The 18,564-nt window shown below is 42.7% G+C and overlaps 1 protein-coding gene across 1 annotated transcript in view; it reads left to right on the forward strand.

Annotated features, from left to right (window-relative positions):
- The window catches only part of Rec114 (REC114 meiotic recombination protein), a 102,399-nt gene that overhangs the window by 23,389 nt on the left and 60,446 nt on the right, over positions 1-18,564 (forward strand). Inside the window, exon 2 of the mRNA XM_020165634.2 lies at positions 3,982-4,071. Within this exon, the coding sequence (XP_020021223.2) occupies positions 3,982-4,071 (90 nt within the window). The remainder of the gene's footprint in view (positions 1-3,981; positions 4,072-18,564) is intronic.

Genomic DNA, 18,564 nt, shown 5'->3' on the forward strand with positions numbered 1-18,564 from the left:
TTTAAACCATTTACATTTATTGTGATTATTGATAAGGCTAGAATTAAGTTTATCATTCTGCTATTTGTTATGCATTTATCCCATCTGTTTTTTTCCTTCTTTGCTCTTATTCTGCTTTTTTTTGAACTGAGTATTATTTATAATTCCATTTATCAATTACCTTTTAAAGATATTTAAGAAGTTTTTATTTTATATAATAACTCATGTAATTACTATTTCCAGTGTTCTTCCTTCCTTTATGGTGATCTCAGTTTTCATCTGATGGCATTGTCCTTCTGCCTGGAGGACTTCCTGTAACTTTTTTTTTTTTCAGTGTAGGGTTACAAGTGATAAATTCTTTATGAAAACATCTTTGTTTCCTTTGAAGATATTGTGTTTTCATCTTCATTGGGAATCTCATGTTCGTTTCTTCTGTTGAAAAGACATTGGGTACCTATTATGTGCCAGGCACTAGCCTAGGTATTTGGCTATAGAGCAGTGACCAAAACAGAAAGCATTCTACCTTACCTTCATGGAAATCGAATTCTACTCAGAGTAGGATGGTAACAAGTAAGGAAATACAAAGCAACAACAACAAAATCGTTTAAGCTGTGGAGAAAAGTAAAGCTGGAGAAGGGAACAGGAGCAGACTAGGTGATGTGAGGATGAAGGGAGAGTCTGCCACAGGTTGGTTAGGAAAGGTATTACCTGAAAAGATAACATGAACCCCCCAGAAGATGGAGAGAGTAATGTGGGTATCTAGAAGAAAGTTCCTGATAGCATAGCAGTTATAAATGCACTGTGATTTATAGTCATAAATGTGCCTGGTGGCACATACCTGTAATCCCAGTGACTAGGGAGGCAGAGGTAGGAGGATTGCAAGGTAGAGGTCAACCCAGGCCTCTCAACAAAATGCAAGCAAAAAAAGCTGGGGTCATGGCTTAAGTAGCAGAGTTTGTCTCGCATGTGCAAGGCCCTGGGTTTAATCAGCATACCACAAACTGAATGAGTGAATGAATGAATGAATTACTCGCCTGGTGAGCTCAGGGAGCAGCAAGGAGGCCAGTTTGCTGGACCAGAGGGCACAGGGAACAGAGGGGAGAGCAGAGAGGTGACGTGAGCCAGATCATGGAGCACCTCACAGAAGTTTGGAATGAGATGGAAGCCACCATCTCATTCCATCTCAGGGTTTTGAGCTGGAGATGTCATGATCTGACTTACATTTTAAAGGACCGCCCTGGCTGCTGTGTTGAAAATAAGCTGTGCTGGAGAGGGAAGCAAGAACAGAAGCAGGGAAGCTTATCGTAACAATCCAGGTAGCAATGATGATCACTCAGACCAGCTAATGGAAGTGGTTGGATTCAAATATTTGGATAAGAAGGATTTGCTGATGGATCAGATATGGGTGTGAGAGAAGGAGAGAGGAATGAATGATTCTGTGGTTTTGGCCTGAAGAAATGGAAGGATGGAATTTTATTTTCTGAGATGAGTAAACTGGGAGTCTCATGCCTACGACAGCTTAGCACATGTTAGGTGCTTTGTAAATGTTGAGTGAATAAGTGAAGGGGAAGGAGTTCAAGTTTGGGTTGTTAATTTTGAGGTGACTTCTAGACCTGTGCATGGACATGTTGATTGGGCCATTTTAAGGAACAGTTTGGAGAACAAGGAGAAAGCTAAACTGGGACTCTCTTGAAATCACTGGTCACCACTTGAAAAAATTATGATTTGGAAAGAATTGGCATCTTTACAATGAGTGCTCCTATCCAACAGGAGATGTGTGAGAGTGTTTGTGATAGCACTTTTTGTAGGCAACCTACACTGGGAAAATATTCACCAACAAAAAGAAACGAAAAATTAAACGATGGTACAGTTGCAGAGTGGTGCCCTACAATAATGAAAATGAACATCCATGCACAGCTGATAAAGCCACCATAAAAATTCTTCCTGCTTTCGTTTCCATAAATAAAACTAACCTGTAGTGTAAGAAGTCAGCAGGTAGTGACTGAAGACACCCTAGGAAGTGTTCTGGAAGTCTGGTAATGTTCCATTTCTTCATCTGGTGATAGGTTTTCTTGGTCATTATTGAGCCTCACACTTATGTTTGGATTCTTTTGGTATAAAAGTTAAGCTGTCATGTTAGCATATTACCTTCCAAAGAATTTGTTGTCTGGACTCTAGTTTTGAAAGCTTGCTTGACTTCTGGCTGTCCTTCTGGCTGTAAGTGGTCATGAAACATGTAAGGTAACCTAAGTAGGAACCTGTTCAAGTAAACAAGTTCCCAGTCCTGGGAAAGAGGCAGAACAACAACCTCTGAAGGAATTAGTGAGGAATTGGCATCTAAAATGTTTGTTTTTTAAGTTTGGAGATTAAAATGAGTTAGAACTCAATAGGAAATTGTGAATTTAAGACCCAAGTCCTACTCTTGTGTGTGTTTTGGTCTGACACTTTAATTGCCTCAGTTCCTCACCACAGCTCAACAGGTTAGAGCTGTAGACCAGATTAACTAAATAAAATTTAATGGGGAGAAATCCAAGGTCTTACATTTAGACTCAAGGCAAAGAAAGGGAAAAATATGATTTACCAACAGAGGCGATGAGTTTTAGGATGTTTTGTTGATTTAAGATTGCATTATTCTCTTGCACCACCCCTAAAAAGGTCATTGTGGTTGTAGGCTATGCTGCTGTAGTAGCAAGAGAAGACACAATTACACCGAGAAGATTATGGTCATGCTTTGAGTGACATTGACAAAGTGGAGCTCATACAAAGGAAAGCACCCAGATTTTGAGGGGTTATGAAAAGTTGATTATTTGGCTGAAGAAACTGGGACTGTGAAGTCTCACAGCAACCCTGAAAGTATCAATGCTACAGAAAGGAAATTGAGACAGGGAGAATAAATGATTAATTAAAATGTAACTGAAAACTGACTGGCCCAGGACCCACATCTTGGGTCTTTTAGTTTTAATTTAGTTTTTTGGTTGGTATGGGGGGTGTGTGTGGGGGTGGGGTTTGAACATAATACCTCATACTCACGAGGCAGATACTCTGCCACTTGAGCCTCGCCAACAGCCCCTATTTGTTGTTGTTTTGAGATAGGGGCTCACTATGTATTATTGTAGACTGACCTCAAACTCAATTGCAGCCTACTCTGGCATCAAACTCGAGATCCTCCTGCCTCAGCCTCACAAGTGCTAGAACTGCAGGTATGTGCCACTCTGCCTGACAGCTCTTGTTTCTCAATGTTAGAAATGAATTTGGGATATTGGAGTGTCATGAGAGAGATGACACATCTCAGAAGTCAATGGGCAAAACAAAATTTGCTTCTGCAGAAGGGTGTGCCACAAGACAAAGAGTCTGGTTAGCAAGCATACTGGACAGGATGTCTGCTCGGGTTTTAGCACTAATGCAAGTCTGCCCCTCACCCTGATTGAATGGGTTTTGGGTTCACAATTCTTCACAACTGGCTAATTTGAAAATGGGGCACATGGGGCAAGGGACCTTGGGGCAGGAGAGCAACGCTTTACTTGAACAGTAGTTGCCTTAAGCAGGCAGGTTTTGAAACAAGGCACCTGTTTTTAGCTGAGGAACTTGCTCAGCTAAAAATAACAGCCGTTTGTTTGAAACAGGAATTTACAGGGTTAAGTGACATCTCACAAGGCACACAGGCAACAATTCAGGGAAGTTAAACTGACATCTGTACAATGATAAGATACTATACATTAGTCCCTTTGACAGAAAGACCTGACTTTAGCTGATTCTCATACTCAGTCTGGCATGGTTTTTTTCAAAATGTTAGTTTTTAATTTTGTTTATCAAGAGCCTAGCTGTTAGCCTCTGTATACATGAGGAGAAACTTGAAGCTATGCAGAACTGTTATGGAGGAAATGAAAGAGAACATTTGGGGCAGGAAGACCATTATGAAAAAGTGGTTGGTTATTAGAATTGTGTTTACTAGCATTATAGAAATGTACTGCTTTTTACATATTTTTCTCTCTCTCTTTCAAGGTTTTTGATTCCAATGAAGAATCTGGGTATCTTGTTCTCACCATAGTTATATCGGGTCACTTCTTCATTTCCCAAGGACAGACGCTACTGGTATGTTTTATGCCTAATAGTCTAATATGCATGTGTGTTTCTTTATCTTTTCAACTTTATATTCATTTTTGTACCCTCAGTCTTCTTCAGTCTCACTGAAATTCATTAAATTCAACAAATTAAGCATTTCAGAATGCTATAGCAGTGGGAAATCCAGAAACATACTAAATATTGCATGTCCTAAAGGAGTTTAGGATTTAGTTAAGATTAAAGTAGATCAGAGGATGGAGATCAACCAGTATGATAAAGGATTCTTAACTTGGGAGATTGACTTGAAGATAGGTTAGACTCACAGAGCAGAGTGTGAGGGTTTTCTAGGTAGGGAAAAGAGCAAATACACAGGGACAGATCTGAGAAACATCTAAAAGAAAGCAGCATGCCATTATTAATTTATAGCACCCTCTATAAAACTCTGATTCTATAAAGATGCCTTTGTTCTTTGTTCTGAATATGTATACATTTTAGAATGAAGACATATGCAAAAGAAAAAATAAGAATCACCTTGCTGGAAAGTTGAGGTTCTATATAATATAAAAATGAATGAAGACAATTGTTAACTTTCAATCAAAGAAGTTATACTAAAAAGGAAAAGTTATGGAAGGTTATTACATCAGACCTGGAAAAAATGTCTAGGTAGACATAAATTCATACAAGGACTGGTGGGGTGGTTCAAGTGATAGGGCACCTACCTAGCAAACGTGAGGCTCTGACTTCAAACTCTAGTACCATCAAAAAAAGTCATACTACAAATACTTACTGAATATCCACATAAGTATGGTTTATTCATTTAACAAGTATTTATTGAGCAGTTAGTGTGTGCTAGGCATTTGGGGGAGGGAGGTGCTAAGAATATGGAAGGGAGCAGCACAGACAACAGTCCCTGTCATCTCGATGTATCACCATCCTAGTGAGGAAAAATAGCAATAAGAAAGTGGGGCAAATACATTTCAAGACATGAATTTTCGGTGGGTCCCTTACATGTTCTCTAAGATGTAGACAGGATCCCACATGTGTATGTCATGATAATCTATCTTTCTGCTTAGATGAGATAATGAGTGCAGTGACCTGCTAAGTCCTCTTTGTGTTCCCTGTGCCTTTTAAAACTGTAGCACAGTTGCACTGTTTTGCTGCCTGTCACTTTCAGGGCCTGAAACCACTCACTGCATGAATTAGATTTCTTTGGCTGCTAATAAAGAATCCTCCAGACAGTATCCTTGCTGCCGAGAGAGGCCTACCTTGTTCTCCCTGTCAGTGTCATGGAGCTTTGCTGAATGGTGACATGGATGCAGTTTGGCTTTCTCAAGCCCAGGTCACCACCCTGTGCTTTGTTTCTGCTCCATCTTTTTATACCCTGTTGTAGTGCTGTTACAAACTGGTAGAGGTTCCTTTGTAGCATATGTGGAATGATTTTTGTAGTGCAGTTAGAAAACCAAGCTTATCAAATTCCAAGATATTTACCACTGAGAAATATAAGGATAAACCTAACTGCACTTTGATGCGTGTTGTATATACACATAAAACTTCAATTCTGAGTAATATTTTTAATCTTCAAAATCTTTTTTAAAAATCACCTTTGAGTTATAAATTCCGTAAAATAAACTTCACTAATTTTAAGCGTTAAGTTTGATGGGTTTTGATGCGTGCCTTCAGTCATGTGACCACTATAGGAGCATGGTACAGAACATTCCATTTAACCCAAGCTTCCTTGTGCCCGCTGCAGTGACAAGTCCCCGCTGCCCACCTCAGCACCCAGCAAACACTCATCCGTTGATGTAGTTTTCTTTTTTAAAAAAGTGATTTTTAAAAAATGTACTTATTTTTTAAGTTGACAGATTATGTGTGTGTGTGTGTGAGAGAGAGAGAGAGAGAGAGAGAGAGAGAGAGAGAGAGAGAGAGAGAAGTGACTAAATCTAGCTAATCCTGTGTGCATAACCTCAGTATGGTCTTGCCCTTCTTGGGTTTTATATGATAGAATCATACAGCACGTAGTCTTCCTCTGGAATAATGCTTGTGACATTTGCCTGTGTTGCTCTGTGTTATTGTACTTACTTCCTTTCCTATGGACATACCTGATTTCCTTCTTTATTTAACTTCCGATGATTGTTTGGGTTGTTTCTGTCTTTTGGGTAACATCAGTAAGGCTGCGGAACACCTGTAGACAGGACTTTGTAAGGCACATATTTTTATTTTTCTTTGGTAAGTGCCCAGGAGAGGATCTGCTGGGTCATGTGGAATGTCTGTGTTGAACTTTGTAAGAAACTACGAAACTGTTTTCCAAATTTGCACTCCTCTAAGCAATGTGTGAGCATTCCAGAAATTCCACATCCTCAGAGCACGTGGCACTGTTAGTCTTTGTTAGTTTTTAACTATTCTGTCAATGGTGTGTGGTGATATGTCACGGTGATTTGGTGTTTCTTTAATGACTGACGATGCTGGCATATCTTCATGTGTTCAGCACTTATGTGTCTCAGTGGTCTTTAAGACTGTTCATGTCTTAAAAACAATTTCCAACTGGTTTTACCTTCTTGTACTTCAATTATGTAAGTTCATATTTTGGTTACTGCTGTTTTATCAGAATTGTAAGAATGGCATGATTTCTGGTTTTTACTGTCTTTCAAGGAATAGAAGTTTAAAATTTTGAAGTCTAATTTCTTTTTTATGGTTCATGCTTTTTGTATACTACTTAATAAATTTTTATGTACTCTAAGATCGCAAAGATAATTTTTTTTCCTCTAGAAGTTTTATGTAGTTGTAGCTCTTATATTTAGACCCATGGTCTATTATTAAATTTTTAGTATATTTAGTAATATTTATTGTTTTTATTATTTTGCATAGATTTTTCTCCCTCAATTATAGCAATGTAGTATCAATAAAAATGATCATGTTATAGAATATAATCATTATCTTAGGGAATTTGCTTCTGAAATATTTAATTTTTAGTTTTGGCAGTACTGGGGATTGAACTCAGGTCTTATGCTTGCTAGGCAGGTGCTTTGCCTCTTGAGCCACTCCACCATCCAACACTTTTTGCTTTAGTTTATTTTTCAGATGCGGTCTCTAGCTTCTGGCCTTGGACTGTGATCCTCATACTTTCCCCTCCTGAGTATCTGGGACTACAGGCATGAACTACCACACCCAGTTGAAATTGTCATGGGAAAAGAATTTCTGGTGTTTTTTTTTTTTCTTTTGGCATGGGGGAGCATCAGTTGTTCCAGCACCATTTATTTAAAAGACAGCTTTTCCTCATTGAATGACCCTGGTACTTCTGTTGAAAGTCAACCTACTAAGTATGTGTTGGTTCTTTTCTGCACTCTTTTCTGTCTGTCCTGACTCTAATAATACAGTCTTGATTACTTTTGCTTTGTTGTAATTTTTTGAAATCAGGTAGTCTGAGTCCTCCAACTGCTCTTTTTCAAAGCTGTTTTGTCTGTTCTAGGTTATTTGCATTTCCATGTAAATTTCACAGTGAGTTTTCCTACAAAAAAAAGCTTGCTGGGGTTTTGATTGTGACTACTTTGAATGTTAAATCAATTTGGGGAGAATTGACTTCTACTATTGAGTCTTTAAACTGCGAGCATGTTTTAACTCTGTTTATTTTTGTCTTTAATTTCTCCCCACAGTGTTGTGAAGTTTTCACAGTGCAGTCTTGCACATACGTTGCTAAATTTGTCCACAGTACTTTATATTTTTTATGTTATTGTGAATAGAATTTTGAATTTTTGAATACCTAATAGTTTGTTGCTAATGTACAGAAACATGAGGTCAGTATTTAAAAAATCAATTGCACCCTGTGATCTTGGTAAACTCTTTTATTAGTTCCATACCTTTTTAGTCAACTCCTTAAGATTTTCTACACAGGTCATCTGTTAACCTGTGAGTAAAGAGTTTTACATTCTTTTTTCTACTCCATGCAGTCCTGAGCTGCTCCACCCTCTCTCTCCAGGTGACACTGGCTAGGACACCCTTTACAGTGTCAGATAGAAAGGGTGAGAGGTGGACTGGAGGTGTGGCTCAGGTGGTAGAATGCCTGCCTAGAGAGCATGAAGCCCTGATTTCAGGTCCCAGTACCCCCAAAAAATTAGAAAGGGGAAGACATCCTTGCCTTATTTGATTTGGTCAGTCATTTCACCATTAAGTATGAAGCTAGCTGAGATTTCTTTGTGGATATACTCTGAGATTGAGGGAGTTTCTTGCTGTTTCTAGTTTGCTGAAAGGTATTTTCCCTTTGAGGTTCTGATTTTTTTAAAATAAAAATTGTATGTGTATTTAAAGCATACAGCATGGTGTTTTGATATACATTATGACAGATTACTACAGTCAAGCAGACTAACAGTCTGATACAGTTAACATTGTTGGGGTACTGAGAACACTTAAGATCTATCCTGTAACTATTCACTCACAATTGCCAAGCTATGGAATCAGCCTAGGTGCCCATCAAAAGATGAATGGATAAAGAAAACATGGTATATATACACAGTGGAGTATTATTCAGCCATAAAGACAAATGAAATTATGGTGTTTGCAGGGAAATGGATGGAACTGGGGATCATGGTAAGTGAAATATGCCAGACTCAGACAAATATCACATTTTTCTATCATATGCAGAATCTAGATTAAAAAAAAAAGACAGGAAAATAGAAATGTTATTATTTGTGAAGAAGAAGGGGACTTGTGGGGGGGAGGAGAGACAAGAGAGGGTAATGGGGTAGGGTTATAATGATCAAAGTACTTTATATACAAATGTCATAATGAAGCCCATCACTTTGTACAATAAAAATTATTGGGATGACAAAAAAAGATAATGTCCTCTTAGCAAATCTAGGCATACAATATACTATTATTAGCTGCAGTCACTGTGTTGTACCTTAGGACTCCAGAATTTATTCATCCTGTATAACTGAAACTTTGTACCCATAGTCCAAGATCTCCTGTTTCCTCCGTGTCTTCCCTCCCCGCTAGTATTTGCTCCTGAGTTCAACCTTTTCACATTCCACACACAAGTGAGATCGTGCAGTATTTCTCTTTCCTGTCTTGCTTATTTCGCTTACCACAGTGCACTGCAGGTTCATCCACATTGTCAAAGCCTGCAGGATTCCTTCTTTTTAAAGGCTAACATTCCATTGTGTGTACGCACACATGTTTTCCAATTTCTTTAATCCATTGATAAACACTTAGGCTGTCTCCATTTCTTGGGTGTTTTGAATAGTGCTACAAGAAACACGAAAGTGCAGACATCTCTGGGCAATACTGATTTCGTTTCCATTGGCTGTGCACCCAGAAGTGGGATTGCTGTATCCTATGCTAGTTTACTCTTAAATTTTTTAGAAACCTTCATGCTATTTTCTATAATGGCCCTGCCGGTTTTCATCCCCACTGGTAAGTGTTGCCTTTTCTCCACATCCTCACCAGCACTTGTTACCTCTTGTCTTTTTCATAAGAGCCATCTTAAGAAGTGTGGTGTAATAGCTCATGATGGTTTGATAAGTAGTTCTGTTGAGCACCTTTCATATACATGTTGGGTTATTGGCCTGTGTTTGGAAAATTGTCTCTTCAGGTTTGCTCTAGTTTGCATCTTAAGTAGCCCGCCCAAAGCCCCTATGTTGAAGGCTTGTCTCCAAAGTGGTGCCATGGGGAAGCTGAGGAACATTTAAAGGTGGGATTAGTGAGAGGTCTTCAGGTCCTTCCAGGAGTACCCCAAAGGGGATAGTAGGTAGGACCCAAGCCTCTTCTTCTCTTTTTGCCTCTGGCCACAAGATGAGTGATTTTGCTCCCTACACGCTCCCACCATGATGTGCCATCACAGGTCCAAAGCAGTAGGACCAACCAGTCATGTACAGAAATCTCCAAAACCATCAGCCAAATAAATCTGCCTCATTATAAACCGATGAGCTCAGACATTTGTTGTATGACCAGAAACTGACTGGCATAGGTCCTTTGTTTTTTAAGTTGGGTTATTTAGTTTTTGCTATTAAATTTGAGCTCCTTATACATTTTGGATATTATTCTTTCGTCAGACTTCTGGTTGGCAAATATTTTCTTCCTTGTGTAGGTCACCTTTTCATTTTGTTTCCTTTGCTGTGGTTTGCTCAGTTTTTAATCATGAATAGATGTTGATCGTTGTTGAGCACTTTTCTGCATCTATTGAGGTGATTTTTTTTTAGTTCTTTTAATATAATAAATTTTAAAGTATTCAGTTCCTACTGAACCAACGTTTATTGTAGAAGTAATTGATTTTTGTACGTGTGTAAGTGTGATAAAATAAGAATACATATTTAAAAGATATTTTTACTCCCTAAATTAAAGAAGAGTTTTTGTCAGTTCATATCATTTATTTACATTGTTTTCTGTGTGCCACAAAAACCAACACATAGAAGAGCAAATCCATTTGGATTAAATCAATTTCATGTTGATTAACATTTAAACACCTTTCCCCTCATTATAATCTAGGTTGTGATATATTTTTAGATGTTTTTTTTCTTATAAAAGGTAGGGACAGGACAACTATGGAAAGTTTTAGCCACTTCTGTTTTAGTATGGAATTCCATTGTTGACAGAGACTAAACTGTGTTACATTTATACACTCAGATTTTTATGGAAGTGGCACCCCCCACACACAAAAGTCATTTCTTTCAGGGAAACTGATGGCTAGGACCCAATAACAGCTTCGTGTGTGCTAAATTTTCTTGGAAATCCAAGCAAGTCAACAAAGCTTTGGGCTTTCTGTGTGGTCCTGAGCAACTACTTAAACTTAATTCCCCATGAACTTGGTAGGTCTCTGATTATCACCTCTTGGGAGGCTCACGGGAATATAAGGTTCAGATTAAACTGTATACGCAGTGTTTACTGATATACAGGTCATTTTCTTGTTTCCATTTAGCATCAGCATTTGGCTGGGGATGTCATTGCTGGAGGGCTCAGTGCAGACACACCACCAGGCCATTCTTCTGTCATTTATGTCATAGGGTTGATATAGCAAGAAAGCCAAAAGATCTTGGCCCTGTTCTCAAATTACCTTGGACTTGGGCTCAGCTGGCTTTCCTTTCCACCCTTGGCTTTTTGAGTAGATTCTTCTTTGGCTATTTTGGGCTTTTAATTTTTCTCCAATGTGGTAAACACAATTAGACTTTGTATCTTAAGCATTTTAAGCATTCGCTTCAAATCGCATTGAGCATTTTCCACATTGTGCCACCATCACCACCATCCATCTCCAGAACTCTTTCCTTTCACCTAGCAGAATTGCAACTCTGAACCAGTCAAACCTCCCTCCATTGTCTCCCCCCTTGCTTGGTAACTACTATTTTACCTTCTGTCTCTATGACTTTGACTGTGCAACCAAGGTACCTACTGTAAGTGCAATCAGACAGCATTTGTCTTTTTGGACCTGGCTTATTTCACTTAACATAATGTCCTTAAAGTTCATCCATGTTGTGACGAGTGTCGGTTTCTTTCCTTTTTAGGGCCAAACAATGTTCCATTGTGTCTACATACCACATTGTATTTATAAACTCATCCACTGGTGAACACTTAGCTGGTTTCTACCTTTTGCCTATTGTGAATAATCTATGAACATGAATGTATCTCTTTGAAACTCTGTTTTCAGTTCTTTTGGATCCATACAAATAAGTAGAATTTCTGGATTATATGGTAATTATATTTTAAATTTTTTGATTAAACACCATTCTGTTTTCCACATGGCTGTGCCATTTTACATTCCTGCCAGCAGTGCACAGGGCTTCTCCATCTCCTCACCACTACTTGTTATTTTCTGTTTTCTTCCCTGAGGCTGGGGGAGTGGCTTAGTAACAGAGTGCTTGCCTAGCATGCATGAGACCCTAGGTTTGATGTCCAGCACTGCCTACCGTGTTTTGGTAGCCCTCCTAATGGGTATGAGGTAGTCTGTAATGTGGTTTTGGGTTCTCTAATGTTTAGTGAGGTTGAGCACCTTGTATGTGCTTATTGGCTGTTTGGCCGGTGGGCAGCCACCCCATGGCGATCAGGGACTCTGCTCACTTTCCACTCCATCCCCTCCTTCCTTCATGATTACCATGGCAACTACTGCTGGCAGGCAATGGGTCCTGACCTCTCCTACAGATCCATATTACCCCGAGCTCCTCCCCACCAAACCTCGACCTATCCCGATGCCCCATAATACCTTAAGCTCTTAACTTCACCCAGGATATAAAAACTGGGCTGCCATTTCTCTGGCGCGACTTCTCCGGCCCTGCTCTTTGGGGACGGTGAACCTTGCCCGAGAGTGCGCTCTCAATAAAGCCTGCTTAAAGCCTGCTTGCTTTGTTATTTGGCTCCAATTTGGCCTTCCCATCAGCGTTGACCTAACATTTGGTGCCGAGACCCAGGAGGAAGTGAGCCTCATCCGACTCCAGGCAGTCGAGGCCCTGGGCCAGGCCCTGGCTTGAGGCCCTTCCTCCTGTCTGGATCGACGCTCTGGCTCAGGCTTGGGTGAGTCTCCTCCCCTGTTTTGTTCCTCCTTGGGCCCCTGTCCTAGTCACGGTCGCGCCAGGATCAGCCCCTCCGCTTCTCCTCGCTCCTGGGCATTCGGAGAGACGTCTCCCCTGTCCAGGCTGCCTCCTCCGAACCGGGTCTCCTCTTTTAGTGAGGGACGCTTCTCTAAAGGTTGAGACCTCCGACAATTCGGGGGTGGGGTCCTCCCAATCCAAGCCAGACTCAGGGACTCCCTTGTCCTGTCTCCTCTCAAACTTCAAAATTTGGGACTCTCTCCAGACCTCTGCCGCAAGCAGCTCATTTTCTACTGCACCATGGCATGGCCACAATACACCTTAAACAGCAACTCAAAATGGCCTCCACAGGGCACTTTTTATTTTAATATCCTCACTGATCTTGACAATTTTTTGCCATCAAACCCATAGATGGTCTGAGGTCCCCTATGTACAGGCCTTCTGGGAACTGTGCTGTCGCCCCTCTCTGTGCCTTCAATGTTCCCCTTCCCAGATCCTTCTAACACCCAATTCTTCTGGGTCCCCTCCCCTATCTAAATCTACTAAATTCTTCACCCTTCCCCGCCCACTGACCACAGCCACCCTCCCCCTCCCCCACCCAAGTAGTCATCTCCTTTGGCCTTGCCTCCCACACCCTCTGCTCCACCTTCTCCCTGCCCTCCTACATCCCCAATAGCCTCCTACACTCTCCACACCGCCCTTCCCCACCCTCTCGCCTTTGTCCTCTCCAAGAGGTGAGGACATGTCCATGTCCAAGTCCATGTTCCTTTCTCTTCTCCTCAGTGACCTTCTGGAAGCTGTCATTACTGTACTCCATTACCAGGCAGAGGAACAGAGAGGAGATCTGGCAGGACATAAGGCACCTAAGCCAGCTATCTGAAGCCCAGGTCTGGGTACTGTGCAGGGTCACTGGCTCCAGGGCCCCTCCACATGGCTGTCATCCTCAGTGATTATGGGAATAGAGCACTACAGGCTAGGGGCTCCTGTCTCTTCTCCACACCCAGGCTCCTCCATGCCAGCCTCAGTCCACACCCAACTTACTGGACTTGCCAAAAGCTGCAGTTGCCCTGGCCACTGCACATGTGGACCCCTGTGCTGGGGTAACAGCTCCTCCTGCAGGGCTCAGTGGAGTGCACTTCCTTCAGGAGCCTGCCCGGCCAGGTCCCAGCACACCACCAGGGCCCAGCTCCTGCCATGGGGAGACATCCTCTTTTCTGCCTCCTCCCTGAGAACATCAGGGGGTGCTTGGGAAATATTTGGGATGCACGCAGGAAGGGCCACTCTCCGAGGCTTCCTCAGAACCCAGCACTCAGGGAGGGAACACATATAAGGGGAACCCTCTGCCCCATGCAGCCCTGGGTTTTCAGCCCAGGCAGGGACACTGACATAGAGATGTGCCAAAGACCTACACAGTGGAGGCCTCACAGCCTCCCGACCCTTTTTCTTAACCGCCTCCAGGAGGCCCTCACCCAATATACCTGATTAGACCCTACCTCCCCTGCTGGGGCACCAATCCTGGCTGGACATTTTATATCTCAGTCCACACCAGATATTAGAGCTAAACTAAAAAAGGCCAAAAATGGCCCTCAAACCCCTATACAGAATCTGATGAAAATGGCATTTAAAGTTTTAATGCCTGAAAAGAGGCAGCAGAATCAACCCGTCAAAAACCACCTCCTACGAAAGGTGGCCCTCCAAACCCAAGCCTTGGTGGCAGCCCTGCGGCCGGCTGGATTACAGCCCCGAGTCAAAGGAGGAACCCGAACCCTCCCATCAGCTCCTCTGGGGGCCTGCTTCAAATGTGGCAAGGAAAGCCACCGGGCTCGCCAGTGCCCCAACCCAAGACCTCCAACCAAACCCTGCCCAAAATACAAACAGGTGGGTCACTGGGGATCAGACTGTCCTGGACAGGACTTACCCCCTACGGCTCCTCTTGGAGGGTCAGCCCCACCAGCTATTCAGATCCCTGACTTTCTCGGACTGGCAGAAGATTGACAACGCCTTGACTCAGGAACCCCAATCACCCTCGCCGAGCCCAGGGTCATCCTCCAGGTAGTGGGTAAGTCCATCTCCTTGCTCTTGGACATGGGGACTACCTATTCTCTGCTGCCTGCCCAATCGGGTTTAACAGTTCCTTCATCAGTTTCTGTTATGGGAATTGACGGCTTTCCCTTCTCCCATACAAAACTCTGCCCCTTCCTTGCTCTGCTAGAGGTATTTTTCCTCACTCTTTCCTTATCATCCCATCCTGCCCTGCCCCACTTCTAGGTCGAGATGTTGTAACAAAGCTTGGGGCCTCCATAACCATCCCTTCCCACCTACCAGAACCTCTAGCTTCCCACTCCTTCTGGCCTCTGCCAGGCACCTAACCCCTTCGCCTCCTGGACCTGCTCTGCCCACCTTTCCTCTTCCGGTCAACCCCATTGTCTGGGACATCTCAGTCCCGGTTGTGGCTACACACCACTCGCCCATCCACATTTCTTTTAAGGACCCTAACCAATATCCCTGTAGACCCCAATTTCCTATTTCAGAAACCCAGTACACTTCTACAATATGTCGATGACCTCCTTTGTGCTCCCCCTTCCAGCAGGACTCTGAAATGGGAACAGCCAACCTCCTTAACTTTCTAGCCTCTAAGGGATACTGGGTCTCCCCAGCCAAGGCCCTTCTCTCCTTCCTGGAACCCTTGTTTCACCCCAGGGGCCTCCAATCCACCATCCTTCTGGTCCAGGAGGCCTGCTCCGTTTGCTGTCAAGCAAACCCCCACGGCAGACTCCATCTCCGCCAATCCCTCCACCAACTTTGCGGTAGCCAGCCCGGTAAAGATTGGCAGATCGATTTCACTCATATGCCAATTAACTCGGGTAACATTCAACCAGATGATGCCCCAGGATTCATGACTACCAGCTCCTCCCCATGGGGTCCAGCTGTACTGGTCAAGTGGCCCAAAACATCCCTAGCCCCTAACTTCACCCCCTTTCAGCAGGAAGTAGCCAGAACCGATTCTGCGCCCCTATACCAAAGAGTCTCGGATGTTTGGCCGGTGGGCAGCCACCCCATGGCGATCAGGGACTCTCTGCTCACTTTCCACTCCATCCCCTCCTTCCCTTCATGATTACCATGGCAACTACTGCTGGCAGGCAATGGGTCCTGACCTCTCCTACAGATCCATATTACCCCGAGCTCCTCCCCACCAAACCTTGACCTATCCCGATGCCCCATAATACCTTAAGCTCTTAACTTCACCCAGGATATAAAAACTGGGCTGCCATTTCTCTGGCGCGACTTCTCCGGCCCTGCTCTTTGGGGACGGTGAACCTTGCCCAAGAGTGCGCTCTCAATAAAACCTACTTAAAGCCTGCTTGCTTTGTTATTTGGCTCCAATTTGGCCTTCCCATCAGCGTTGACCTAACATTGGCCATTTGTATATCTTTGGAGAAATGTCTTTTTAGCTTTCTGTTGCTCTGTTGGATTGTCCCCCTTCTTGTACTGTACTTTCTCCCCCAACATGTGCACATATACAACTGGTAAATGTAGGGTTTTTTTGGCTAGGTCTCTGGTGATCTTCTCCACCTGTCTCTTTCAGCTTGGGCTCATGTAGTCTGAGCCCCCTGAGACTTGGTAGGGAGTGGAAGCATAGTTTGTCTAGGACACAGAGCCCTGCGCCTTGCTGCACCATCTTCCAGACACGTAAGTATGAGACCACTCCCATCACCTGCTCCTTTGCTTTCTGCTCAGTCCTACTCAGCTTCTCTCCTTCTGATGCTGGAGTTCCTGATAAAAAAAAGATACTGAGCTTTTCCTCCACTGGGGGGAGGGGGCACATCAGGAAACCCTTCTTTTTAAAGTCCTTCAGGGCTGTTTTTCTGAATTTAAAAGCACATTCTATTCATTTCCCGTCTCAGCTTAGAAGTTGTGAAGCCAAAGTCTTGAGCCAACACTATAAAGGTATCCAAATGGAGATTTTTTTTTCCCTAAGACTTTAGCTGCTATTCCCAGCCACTCCTTTTGATCTCAGTTGGTTCTGATCCAGTATTAGTGTTTTCACCTAAATAAAATTAGACCTGAAACACCAAAGTTCAATGATCTTGAGATGGTTTTAATTCTGTTGCTTGGGTCATCCTGGAAATGATGGTTTTGTGGTTTTTTGTTTTGTTTTAGTTTTATTTTTCACACCCAGTGAAAATATTTTTCCAAAAGAAATTGTCTTTCTGTTTACTGGTGAAAATGTTGCATTTCTATTTAAGTGAACCCTGTATAACCTTTCAAACACTAATTTTAGTCTAGTTAGTTTTTTTAAATGTTCAGATCAACCTCAACTTCAGAATTTTCTAAGAGGAAAAATTGAGCACAAACTTTTAAAATCAAGTTATCCACAAAGTTAAAATCATTAAATTCATACCAGTTGTTTTTACTTGTTTATTTGTTTTGAGAAAGTGTGTATCCCGGGCTGGCCTCAAACTCATTATCCCTTGCTTCAGCCTCCTGAGTGCTAGATTGCAGGCATGGGCCACCAGAGAACTAATCTTTTCTTTGGCCACTTTTTCCAGAAAGATAAGGGGAGTCAAAGCCCTTTATCACCCCTTCCCACCTTTAAAACCATTGGCATCAGTTTGATTTCACTTCTTTGGTCTCTGTTACCTCTCCTGTAGAGAGTTGGATCAGTAAGGATTAAAGCATTTTATTACTCTATATTTATACTTTCCCACATCTAAGTAAACTTCAGATCTTACACCTGAAAAGTTGCTGACTACTCACCCGAGAGGGACATGTAGGGTCTTCCGCCATACTGTCCCGTCTCCCTGCTTGTCAGTTCCCTTTGGGAATCTGAGGTCATCCTCACCACTTAGACTACCCTGCCTTTCTGCTCGTAACTTACCCATTGTGCTCAGCTTGTCAGAGGAGGTGTCTTAGTTCACTTGTGCTGCCATCACTAGATACCACAGACTGGGAAACCTATAAGCGATAAAAATTTCTTTCTCATGGTTCTGGAAGCTGAGAAACCCAACATCAGGGTGTCATATAGATTGGTATCTGGCAAAGGTGGTCCTCTGTTTCCAAGATGGCTCTGTGAGCAGCATTCTCCATAGGGAGGGGTAGAAAGGCAAAAAGGAGATGAGCAGAAGTGAGGGAACCACTTCCATAAGTGCCCTGATCCCATTCATTAGGGCTTACCTGCATGGCTTACTCACCTCTGAGGGGCTGACCTCATAGTCACATCAAGATTAAGCTTCAGCACGTGAATTTGAGGGGACACACTCCAATCATAGCAGAGAGGCAGTCTGCTAACTCCCCTCTTAAATGACCACTCCTCAAGCAGCCTCACTTAACCACTGGAACTGCTGTGATCACCACTGCCCAGGCTTCCTCAGGCAGCAGCCTCTCCTAGTCTAGTGGCGATGACGCTGATACCAGGATCTGTGGCAGGCTCATTTCTGGTGCCGGCTGCCCATTTCAGGAGGTGGGCAGAGAAGCACACTCAAATGCACCCATCGGATTAGGTTCCTTGCCCAGTTGGCACAGAAACAGTCTTAGAAGTGCAGTGACCACCATGACTGCACTAGATACAGTGAATCCCAGCGTGGCTTTTCCAAACCCCATTTTCTGATTTCACAGGGGTTTGTCAGGCTCTGGAAAACACTTTGTTCTGGGCCATACCCCTATTTTTCTGGGGATTTAAGTCACCATTCCAGAAGGATTGAGGTTAACAGCCAACTCCTAATTAACGGAATGTTTGCAATCATTGGACTCACATCTGCATGCTTTTCCAAGATGGAGAGCTGTCAGTGTCCAGGTGTCCATGAAAATCCCTTCTCTTCATGCTTTCAGGCTGTTTGGAAGTCCAGTGTTCATCACATTTTCTGTTGAGATCTGGGGGCTTTATTGTCTGAATTACTGCTACTTTCTCTGTAGAGTAGGGTAGTAAATCTTTGAATGTATGTTGAAATCTTTTTTTGTCTCACCATTGGCTTTTCTTAAGATGAATTTTATTGGATTGTAATTTAGTTATAATAAA

The sequence above is a fragment of the Castor canadensis genome, chromosome 19, assembly GCF_047511655.1.
Source record: "Castor canadensis chromosome 19, mCasCan1.hap1v2, whole genome shotgun sequence".
Lineage (NCBI taxonomy): Eukaryota > Metazoa > Chordata > Mammalia > Rodentia > Castoridae > Castor > Castor canadensis.